Genomic DNA, 12,544 nt, shown 5'->3' on the forward strand with positions numbered 1-12,544 from the left:
AGTGGAAATCTGGACAAATACCAGTGAGTCTGATCATCACAGACAAGTAATTTAAGCACCCTATAACTCTCCAGATTGAAAAAGAAAATCAGGGGAGAATGGAATACTTCTAAAAATCAGCTTTTCGGAGATCTGATTTAACTAAGCAATAGCATCTCAACTATTCATTTTTTACCTGTAAAATCATAGCCTCCAATTGCTTATAACATAATTACTTTTCCATTTGATAGCTTAGGACAGAAGTAGAGCCTGTTAAAATCTATCTCTGGTAAATATAACTAGAGGTTTGGGGGTTTTTTTTTCAATAATTAATTTTTAGTTTCCACATTCACTTCCATAAGATTTTGAGTTTTAAATTTTCTTCCCCTCTCTCCTCCTCCCTCCCCAAAACAGCATGCAATCTGATATAGGCTCTACTTATACATTCATATTAAGGATATTTTCCCATTAGTTATGATGTAAAGAAGAATTGGAACTAATGGGAGGAACCACGAGAATGAAGCAACAAAACAAAATGACAAAAGAAAAGGAGAGCAAATAGTATGCTTCCATCTGCATTCAGACTCCACAGTTCTTTCTCTGGATGTGGATAGCATTTTCCATCGTGAGTCTTTTGGAGATGTCTTAGATCCTTGCATTGCTGAGAAGAGCCAAGTCTATCAAAGTCAGTCATCAAACAAAGTGGCTGTTACTGTGTATGATGTTCTCCTGGTTCTGCTTACTTCACTCAGCATCAGTTCATATGAGTCTTTCCAGGTTTTTCTGAAGTCTGCTTACTTTCTTATAGCACAAATAACTAGAGGTTTTAAGTAACTTTTCAGAATAAGTGGACTTGAATTATCTAAGACTTCTTCTCCTGTACCAGCGTTTCCTAATCCAGGCTTCACAGCAGGGCAATATAGATAATATCAAATTTTCTATCAAGTGCCTCCCACCTACCCTCTGAAATCTTATCACAGATCTCAGAGACAGGTTGGGAAGGAAAGGGGGATGGGTTTGAAGCCACTACTAAAAAGCAGAATGCACAAAAAAGACAAAATCATTTTTTTAAGTTTATATACTTCACTATCACTGGTGGTAAAAAATTTTGTAAACAAGTGAAAATTTACCATGGACCTGCATAAGAAAAAAAAACCTACTAAAGTGAAATATTTGTGCTGCAAAGAAGTGACATTTATCTGCAGCTAAAATTGGCTTCTTACTTTATTTTGTAAATAAATTTATATATTATGTGCAAACAGCTAACATCAGCAGCATTCGGTTCAACTTCTAAATCTTCAATACAGGCAAAGGATAAAAGCCCACAAAAACAGTAAAAAAATTAATAATAATAATAATAATAATAATAATAATACCTTGAATTTGTATAGCACTTGAAGGTTTGCAAAGCTCTTGACATGCATCTTCTCACTTGATTCTCACAACCCTATGAGGTATGGGCTATTATTAATCCCTCATTTTACCAATGAGTAAACTAAGGCTCAAAGAGATCAAGTGACCTGGCCATGAACACACAGCTAATGACTGAGGTAGTATTTGAAGCCAGGTCTTCCCAACTCCACATCCAATACTCCACAACAACACACTGCTGAAAACCTACCTGTGGTACAAGGCTAACATGGATATTACAGAAGTTTTCTCTTTTTGCCTTAAATTGGAATTGTCTAAACGCTTCGACAAATGGCATGCCTTCGATGTCTCCAATAGTGCCGCCCAGCTGGGAAAACAAAAAATAAGAAGTTAATATTTGATAATTTGATAACAAAGGAATGTCAAAAAATATCGAATGGTCAAGACCACTGACCACAGAAACCATCTTTATTCCTTTGTGACCAAGTGCTACACATTTTTAAGAAGGAGTATAAAAGCAGACAAAAGTGAGAAAAATCATGCTGGGTAGATGATGGGGGAAAAAAAGGACTGAGTTATAAGACAGATGAATAAAAAGGCAAGAGATGAGAGCAAAGGAGAAAGCAATTAAGGAGAAGAGAAGGGAACCAAAGGGGTAGTGGGGAGGGGAGGAGAGGGGAGAGGTAAGTTGGAGTGAGTTTAAAGGGAAGAGACAGGATACATAGGTAGATGGAAAGAGTCCAGGGATGATGATAAGGAAGAAACTGGACCAGGTGGATGAAAGTAGATGCTAGCAGATGTGGCAACAGTAAAAATGTTTGAAGCATTGGGGAATTCTAGCAACATCAACAAAGTTGAATGTAGTTAGCCATGTCTATTAGAAAATATTTAAAATATTTCCCCTAAATTAAGTTCAAAAAATATTTTCAGGTCTGTCACTACCAGAAGTAGTCATTTGGTATGTCTCTATTGCCTCTAAGATAAAATATAAACTTCTCATCCTAGCATTTTTTAACTTTCAAATTTTTAAAGACCTTACACATTCTGCCTCCAACTTATTTCATATTTCTCCCTTTTCACTCCCTCTATCTATCTTCCAGTCAAACTAGGCTATTTGCTATTCTCTGAAACTGGCATTCAGTTGCCACCACCATGCACCATAATCCTTATAGCCATCCATCCTGGAGTCACCTTCCCCTTCTCATTCCCTTTCCAAAGCTAAGCATGCTAAGTCATAAAGTCTTCCTTCACAAGTCTCACATACCTACCCAGCTTTTCTCTGCTTCCTTCCAGGTTTTCTTCTGTTCTCTGCTGTGCATTTTTTACTTTATTTTTTTCCTCCCTTCCTCTTTCTCCCCCCCAAAGGTGGCAACAATTAAATGTGGCTACATATACATATGTAGATATCCATAAACATATACATATGTACACTTATATGTAAGACTATACTATGCGTGTTTCCACTTGTTATCTCTTTCTCTGAAAGTGTCAAATTATTTTTCATTTACATATTATTCCCACCCAAACCCTTCTACACCGCCCCCACTCAAAAAATAAAGTTCTTGAAGACTTTTTTTTGTCTTTGTAACCTGCACATCTACTACAGTGCTTTGTACACATCAGGCCCTTATTAATTAAACAGCGATAGGACATAATCATTCTAGAAATGTCACCTAAGTAGTTTTAACAGAAATACAACAACTGAAATAATTCATCTCAGTCAAAAGTTAAGCTAATTTTAAATTCGGCTAGAATCGTAATATAGAAGTGTTTATGAAGCCCTGGGCTGAGGGCTGTGGAAGACACAAAAGAATTCTAAAACAAGAGCTCCATATGCTCCTTGAGTCCAGGGGCCATGCTAAACACTTTAGTATCTTCCAGGTTACCTATTACATACAGTAAGAGTCTAATAAATGCTTATTAAATTATATTAAATAAGTTTGCAATCTAGATAGAAGCATAAATAAAAAAGCAAAATGCAACAAATTAAATAAAAGTGAGTGCTACGTGGTACGGGTAAAGACTAAATACAGACAGTAAGAAATTCATCAAAGGGAGCTAGATCACTGAAGGATATGTCTGGTAAGGCCTGATGGAAAAGGTGGGCCTTGAACAGTCCTGCTATGAAATCGCCTACTCCCATCACTCTAACTCTCACCTCTATGAAAGTCTACAAATGGGATTACAGGCCTCTCACCTCTTTTCTAACCTCCAGCTGCATTTTCAACTGCCTTATATTCACAGGTGTTGTGAGGCCCAAATGGAATGGAAATTCCATTAATGTGTGTGTTGTGAGGCTCAGACGTAAAGCACTTTGTAAACCTTAAAGTGTTATATAAATACCAAATATTATTATTATTATTATTATTATTATTAGCCTCCAGTCACCAGGCCTCCAGTCTGATGATGACTTCATTGCCTGAGCCTTCTACTGAACTGCTGATTAACTCAAGCAATGTTTAGAAAGGGGGCAGTAAGGTGGCACAGTGTCATCCACTTGCCCCTGCCTGGAATCAGGAAGACCTGAATTCAAATCCAGCCTCAGACACTAGCTGTGTGACCCTGGGCAAGTCACTTAACCCTGTTTCCCACAGTTTCCTCATCTGTAAGATGAGCTAGAGAAGAAAATGGCAGTATCTTTGCCAAGAAAACCCCAAATGGAGGTCACAAAGAGTGGGGCAGGACTGAACAACAAAAAAGTTTACAGAGCCATGCTGGAAGGTGCTGGTAAAAGTTTAACAACTGGGCTGGAGGAGTAGGGGAAGGGGAGTAAACAAACACTTTTAAATTTAATCTGCATCATTAACACTTTCTTAAATCTAGAGATATTCAACAAACAATAAATCAAGCCCTAATTTCTGGTGACTGCTAATTTCTGAGGCGTTAATACACTGAAATTTTAACAATGACTGTTCTAACACATCCACACCTATATATCTACTTTGATGTCACCTCAAATTTGGCATGTTTAAGACTAAATTCATTTTTCCCCTCCGCCAGAGAGAGAGACTTCCCACAGTTTTTATAGTCATCCATCCTGGAGTCATCTTACACTCCTCACTCTCTTTCCATAAGTAGGCACACTGAGGCATCCCCGTCTTCCTTCACTAGTCTCACATCCTCTTCCCTAACTCTAAGTCTTCATCTTATCACACCTGGATTATTGCAGAGAACTAGGTGTTCTGCCTCCAGGCTCTCTCCCCTCAAAACTATTCCCTGGTACTGCCAAATTAAGATTTCCAAAATAATCAGTTTCATCATATCACTCTCCTGTTTAAAAAAAAAAAAAAAAAGAAAGGCTCCAAGGCTCCCCAATGTCTACCAGACAGAGTCCGAACTCTTTAACCTGCATTCTGAAGTCTACAATCTTGATGATAATCCAACTCGTCTCCTACTACTCCTGAGCGTAAACTATAGCCAGCCTTGTTTACTCACCATCCCAGGAACAAACCTTGCTCATTCCCTTTTCTAAACCTAAACTAGCCTTCCCCTTCACCTTTTCTATTAAAATTCTCTTCTACCATTCAAAGTCCTTCTCAACTCTTAGCTCTCATACTAATGATGAAGCAAACTACTCATGTCCTGATAGAGATGGGATGGCCTCAGGGTGCTGAATGAGACATACATACATGTTCAGACATGGCCGATGTGGGGCTTTGTTTCTTTGATTATGCCTATTTCTTACAAGGGGTTGTTTTTTATATTTTTTCAGTTGAAGGGAGAAGGTTAGGAGGGGGAATGGGGGTGCCATCCACAGTTTTGTCAAAAATAAGAAATAAAAAGGACAAGAAAAGAGGGCCATTGAAGCATGTAAAAGAAAACGTAAAAGAAAAAAAAAATGAACTGAAGGAAGTTCTGAAAGAGGGACGAGCAAGATAACTTTGAAAGTAGAATGTTTAATTTCTTTTATAGATACACTTTTAAAATATGTATTTTAGGTTATATCATACTACTATTAATATTTATTTTATATTTATATAATTTGATATAATATTGATATATTAAATATAATATATTTATGTTATAAAATATGTATTTTTAAAGGCAAGTTGTATGTAACAAAGAGTCATATTTTCACAGTCATTTTTTAATACTACTTTATACATGGAAATGCTTTAGGATTAGGGGGAATCTGCTTACAGATTTTTTTTTTTGGTGAGGCAATCAGGGTTAAGTGACTTGCCCAGGGTCACACAGCTAGTAAGTGTCAACTTGCAAATTTTAAAACTGCTCCTGACAACGCAAGCTCACAATGAGCTTTTTTTTGGCTTCGCAAAGATACCAATCACTTTTTTTGCCCCACCATATGCAACCATATAATGTTATAAATATTTGTGTTTATATCTTGTTCCCTCCCTCCCCCCGAAAAAAGTCAAGATCCTTGAGAACAAAAACTATTATGCATTTTCTGTCCTTATCTTCTCCCCACACTTCCCTCCTGCCACTTCCAGTGCCTGACATAGCAGTAGCATATCTAGTAGTCTCTCAAATATTTGTTAAAAGAATGATGGGGGGACAGCTAGGTGGCGCAGTGGATAGAGCACTGGCCTTGAGGTCAGGAGGACCTGAGTTCAAATACCGCCTCAGACCAAACACCTGACACTAGCTGGGTGACCCTGGGCAAGTCACTTAACTCCAACTGCCTTAAAAAAAAAAGAAAAAAAAGTGATGGGTAGGATTCAGATAGGCAGAGGGTAGAAGAAAGTGTTTCAGGAGGGGAAAAAAAAAGAAAAGGAGTCAATATTTTACCCCGAGTAAACATCATTTACATAATCAAAATCTCAAAGTCAAATAACCTTATCCAGTTATATTACAAGTATTGCTATTACTCTAATTATGAATCAATTACCAGATCAAAGATCAATTCCAAATAATAATCTACTACTAAAATATGAAGCTAAAATAAAATTCTCTTCTTACCTACACATAGATCATACTATAAATACATGTAGGATTTACTGCTAGAATGGGTCAAGATTATCACCTAGTCTAACTGCCATATTTTACAGATAAGGTAAACTGAGAAGTTAAGGGTTTTGCTCAAACTCATACACATAATAGTAGAACTAGAACTCAGATTCTAGTATTCCTGCCACCATGTACTCTTGCCATAAACCATACTTCAAAAAAAAAAAAAAAACAACACCACCCCCTTATCTTCTCATTCAAGTTTGCGACAGCTGCTGAAAAGGCATTAAATCAGATCAAGGCGAGAAGGCATGATGAGATGTGCCACTGGATATTTCTGCTACTAACACTAGCCAAAACAGCAAGCCACATTAATGAAGGTGATTTGAAAAAGCAATAGTGAAATGATATCTTTTTTTTAAAATACCAGCAGTGAACAATATGTTTTTATAACATTTATTAATAATTACCACTGAATTAAATTAAATAACATTCTACATTGTATTTTTAAGGACAAAAGGTCATTATTTTAATGCTGGTAAGGACAATTTTTTTTAAGTTTTCAATTAGTCAGGCATGGTGGCACATCACTGTTACCTGGGAGGTTGAGGCAACTGGATCACTCGAGTTCAGGAATTCTGAGCAGCAATAGGAAAAAGCTGGCCCTGTGTCTAAATTAAGTCTGGCACTAACATGAGGAGTCCCCAGGAGTGAGGGGTCACCAGGACGCCTAAAGAGGGGAAAACTGACTCAAATCTGAACTGGAGCAGGTAAAGCCTCCATGCCAACTGACAGCTTCCAACTTCGATGAGATAAGAAACTGTTCTTCAGTCATTCTAATCCTGTCTGACTCTTCATGAGTGGGGTTTTCTTGGCAAAGATACTGGAGTGATTTGCCATTTCCTTCTCTGGCTCATTTTACAGGCGAGAAAACTAAGGCAAAAAGGGTTAAGTTACTTGCCCTGGGTCACACAGCTAACCCATGTCTGAGGCCAGATTTGAACTCATGAGGATGAGGAGATAGGAAGACCTACTCTCCAAAACAAAACTGAAATTTTTAATGAATGATAAACTGATATAATCAAACTACATCGTGGAAATTCCTAGGAACATAATTTTCAATCATAAAAAGAAAAGGGGAAAGAACAATGTCCAAAAAGATAACCTAACAATTCACCAGGGCACGACATTCTCAATTAAAAGCATAACAGATTTTAAAAATATGTTTCAGGGGGAAATTACCTGAATTCAAAAATCAAAACAGCTCTCCACATAGCTAACACTGGTTCCTAAGGCATTCCTAAGGCGTCAGATTCTGAAACTAAACCTTTAAAACTTATCTGCTTCTGCACTCCCGTGGCCAAGAACGGAATTGCATACATCCTGTCAAAAAACTGGAAAGTTTTCATTTTACAACACAGGGATAAAGTCAAGTGCAGTCTTCCTACCAAGAATCTTTCAGTGTTCTTACTAGTGTATTTCTAAATCCTAAGCTCTTCATGTCACCCAACCCCCACCTCCAAAGGTCAGGCAAACAAACTCTGTATGAATTATTTAAATGTATTCAGATTTTTAAGATGGTCTAATGACTTCACCTCTGGGCCTCAACTTGCTATCCCACTGCTACCCTAGTTGATGAGGAGATATCTATCTATAATCTATCTTACCATCTATCTATAGATGCCTATAGATAGATAATGCAGATCTAGATAGATAGATAGATACCTATAGATAGGTGGTAAGAAGGATAGATGGTAGATCAATTGAGAGATGATAGACTGGTGATAGATAGCAGATCTATCTATCAATATAGCAAGATCTATTGATAAGTAGATGGTGGTGGTTGTTGTCCTTTGTTCTTGAAAAGGACCAAAATGACATCACTACATTAGAGCCAAGTTACAACGTGTCCGACTGTGGCTGATCAGACCAATACAAGCTCGGAACGCTCTACCACGGGTCAGATACAAACAGTCCACATAAACATTTCAGGTATATTCTCTAAATCTGTGCATCTCGTGTTTCTTTTGAACTACTTCAATTCTGCTTTGCTCCCAGAGCACAACACCTTGTCTAATGAGGGCACGCCACATTGGGCAGTCCTATGCCAGCATCTCCCATGTCATGCAATCAATTCCAGAGTTCTTAGGAGGGACCTTGAGAGTATCCTTGTATCGCTTTTTCTGACCACTATGTGAGAGCTTGCTTGATAAGTAGATAGATGAGAAATAGATTGATGTATCTGTAGATATAGAGACAGAGATAGATATCACCTCAGCTAGAGTGACGGTGATTTAGTGAGTAGAGGCCAAACATGGAGTCAGCGACCAGGGTTTAACTTTTAACTGAGAGATTTATTATCTCTGCGATCACAGACAAATCATGTAACTCTTGGCATCTGTTTCCTCATCTGAAAAAAAAGGAATAATAATATACTTCCTACTATCATCTATCATCTATCTATATAAGTCCATCTCTATAAATAGATGATAGATAGCTATCTCTCAAGCCAACTATGTCTCTGAGAAATAGCATTTCATAGGGGCAGCTAGGTGGCACAATGGATGGAGCTCTGGCCTTGGAGTCAGGAGAACCTGAGTTCAAATCCAACCTCAGACACTGACACTTACTAGCTGTGTGACCCTGGGTAAGTCACTTAACCCTGACTGCCTCACCAAAAAGCAAAAAAAAAAAAAAAAAAAGAAATAGCATTTCAGGTAAAATATTCACAAAATGTATCATGTTAGTGTAAAGGAGTCAGGGTAGTCTGATGGGAAGATCATTGGAGTTCAGCAGCATGCTGAGTGGGAAATGCTTAACCAGTTGTTTTCCAAAAAGAAAATGGATGCTCGACATACTTTTAAGTTTAGTCTGCATTATTAATATTTTCTCCCTCACTTTCTTAAGTCTAGATGATCAACAAAACAATAAATTGAGCCCTGATTTTCAGTGTGTGACAATGTCCAAGATGTAAATGCTAACTCTGAAAATTTTTTAAACTGCTGGAGTTGGTTCAAACTGGCTCCGGCATACCCCTGCTGGATTTAGACTAGATAATCACCGTATAAAGTCCTTTTTAGCTTTGAATTTTATTATTCTTTAAATCAGGTTTACTTTCAGGGCCTGGGCTAGAGGTCCTAAAACATAGCTCAAATCCTACCATCTACAGGACACTCTTTCCAGCCCCCGCTTCCCCTCCCAATTTCTACATTCTCTCCTCTAAGATTATCTCCTATTTACAATGTCTCTATCTGCATGCTGGCTCCCTCATTAGAAAATAAGCTTCTTAAGGGCAGAGGGACCTTGTTTTTGCCTTTTTTTGTATCCCTAGGGCCTAACACGATGCCTGGTACATATAATAAGTGCTTAATAAATGCCTGTTGGCATTTATGTAAATACATCAGTCAGCTCTATTGGACAGCATATTTTCTTCATGACCTATTAAAATGTACTTCCTAACATCCAAAGTCATGTCTATGGAAGTTTCCAATTTGTAGATTAGGAATGAGGCTTCACAGCTGTTAGAAGAATGATGCCTGAATTCAACTCAAAAGTTGTCATACTCTTAGGCAACCTCTGTGTGTGTGTGTGTGTGTGTGTACACACAGAAAGACAGACAGAGATAGATAAATTCATATAAAGACAGAGAAAGAGGGAGAGAGTAAAGAGAAAGAGAGAGGAGAGGAGAAGAGAGGGGAGGAGAGGAGGGGAAAAAAGGGCAAGAGAAGAGAGAGCTGGGAAAGCAAGACAGACAGACACAGATTCTACATTCTAAGGCATCAGACTTCTAGTCTAACAATTACGGGCATCATGGCATCATGAACAGCTGGCTGTATTTGAAGTCCAAGTACGTGAGTTTGAATCCCAGCTTTGCTACTTTGTACTGGTGTGGACTCAGGCAGGTTGCTTCATTTTGAAGCGAAACCTCAATTTAACCATCCGTAAAATGAGAGAGTTGGCCTAGATCACTTGGGATCATAGTTTGAGGGTGCTCAAAGGGACCCTGGAAATCTTCAAGTCCAACATCTTCCTATTTTAGATCAGAAAACTAAAGCCTACCCCCTCAAAGTAAGTTCAGTACTACTAGAGTTAGGCTTTGCACCCAGGTCCCTGGACATTAGAGCCAGTCCTTTTTGTCACTTTCGTCATTCATTCACTTCCAGCTGTTAATCCCATGATCCTAAATGCAAGCATTATAGTAACTGAGGGGAGGAGTACTGAAGACCGGTCACAGTTTGACTGTGCTAAGACCAAGCTAATAACAGCCCCAAAGCCAAGCCAGTTCAACATCAAAGGCATAAATACCAAGCCATGAAACATAAGGAATAGCTAAAAAAGGCACACAGGAGAAGGGGCCGCAACGTCACCAAAACTGACCAACCAACAATACTTTTTCCATACCAGACTAGAGGAAAGTGTGGGGGGAGAAGATACAAAATGGCATATAAGGTTTCATAAAAGCAGCTATGTGGTTCATCAGAGAGAGCACTGGGTCTAGAGTCAAAAAGAACTGAGTTCAACTTCAGGCTCAGACACTTACTGGCTCCGTGACCCTGGCTTAGTCATTTAACCTCAATTTGCCTCAGTTTCTTCATCTGTAAAATGGGGATAAAAACAGCCTCCTAGAGTTGTTGTGATGATAAAGTGAATTAATATTTGTAATACTAGCTCTTATTATTACTATGAAGTGCATTTGCATTAGATTTTAGCATCTGTATCATTAACGTACAGTACTTCATTGCATAATTGTCACAGATTTTATGTCAAATTTTCTTTAGCAAAAATAAGGGTTGCAACCATTATTTAAAGCTTTTTTAAAAATAAATTGTGTCAAAAAAATTTTTTTGTGTGTCAGTATTACTTGTCTTTTAGTCTTTTCCACCAGGCTTGTACCAAGTTTTCACTCACTGAAAACTGTCTTTCTGAACTCTGCTTCCATACTGTTCACTGAACACAATCACTTTCAGCTTGAAGCCCACAGAACAGTTTTTATATTTACCCATAATAAGAAAGAAATGCTTCATATGTTGATGTATCGCTGGCACACAAACCGTACAGTTTAGCGAGCACGGGAAGATACAAGTCTTATCATATCATGTGACTTAATCACGGCAGCTTCACCTGCCCACCCGCTCCCCTTGTGCCTATGGCTCTTCAGTGGGTTGAATGACACTACCGTTAGTACTGCAGCATTCTAAAGAAACCACCCAAGTCGGCTTTTGGAAATATACTGGCAATGCCCGTGTGCTGAGAATTCTAGGCTCCTCACTCACAATGTGCAAGAGATAAATGCGTATCCATATGCCACTGGTGAATACACTGCTGCTCTGTTTACCTTTTAAGCAGTGTGACAAACAAAATTATATCACGCAACAATAGGTTATAAACCCATTTTGGACTGAAAAAACAGGACGTGACAACTATGCGGAGGTGACGATTATATGGTGAAATACACTACTGAGTGAATCAGGGATTCTGTTCTATACGATATTTCCTGAAATTGCCACCTATATGAATGTGAGAGGATGGCTCAGATTAGCTCCCTTCAGCATCGACTGTATACAAGACTGTATATAGAAAGGAAGAAAGATTATTGAAAGTTCTAAGCCATTGAGATAGTTGACATTAGACTTGTGAAAAGAGTAAACACTTGTGTCCAAATAATTTCATTAATAATAAGAATAGTTAGCATTTATAGAGAGTAAGAGGGCCAATACAAACATATCCCATACTTGCCTCTATGACACATATTTGGGGTTCTTCCTTGTGACCATCTACCGGAATTTTGGACTGATTCATCACCCATTCCTGAACAGCATCAGTAATATGAGGAACAACTAGAAAAGATAACAAATGTAAAATTAGTCATTACTGCTACTGAGTGTCTTTTTAAGCTATCCAAACAACACAGGTATGAGGGCTTACAAGTTAGCCCGCTGATGCTAGACTTTCCTACACTAAAAGAAGGACAAGATGCTTTCCTTACACAAAACAAATTAGACATTTAATTATAGTAACTTTGAAAAAGCTAATAACTAAAATTAACATTATAATTGTTCTTTATTGCACATGAATAAATTAAGATGTGCCCATCATGATTTATTTCCTTTAATGCTCTTTTCTAATCAAATATACTCACCAGAAACCTAAGATCCAATTCTAAATATTCAAATTGATCAACAAATATCTTTGATAATTTGAATTCACATTCAGGTCACATTATAATAAGATGCCAAAACTTTTTTTTAAGTAGAAATGATAAAGTTTAGTAAGAGGAAAACACAAT

General features: G+C 37.8%; 1 protein-coding gene across 4 annotated transcripts in view; it reads right to left on the minus strand.

Moving 5' to 3' along the window:
- The window catches only part of CTPS2 (CTP synthase 2), a 132,590-nt gene that overhangs the window by 107,783 nt on the left and 12,263 nt on the right, over positions 1-12,544 (minus strand). For all 4 annotated transcript variants that reach the window (XM_027835387.1, XM_027835390.1, XM_027835388.1 and 1 more), the window contains exons 4-5: positions 11,995-12,095; positions 1,601-1,717 (exon numbers count right to left, since the gene is read on the minus strand). In XM_027835387.1, coding sequence (XP_027691188.1) covers positions 1,601-1,717; positions 11,995-12,095 — 218 coding nt within the window. The remainder of the gene's footprint in view (positions 1-1,600; positions 1,718-11,994; positions 12,096-12,544) is intronic.

The sequence above is a fragment of the Vombatus ursinus genome, unplaced genomic scaffold, assembly GCF_900497805.2.
Source record: "Vombatus ursinus unplaced genomic scaffold, bare-nosed wombat genome assembly UNPS02014814.1, whole genome shotgun sequence".
Classification (NCBI taxonomy): Eukaryota; Metazoa; Chordata; class Mammalia; order Diprotodontia; family Vombatidae; genus Vombatus; species Vombatus ursinus.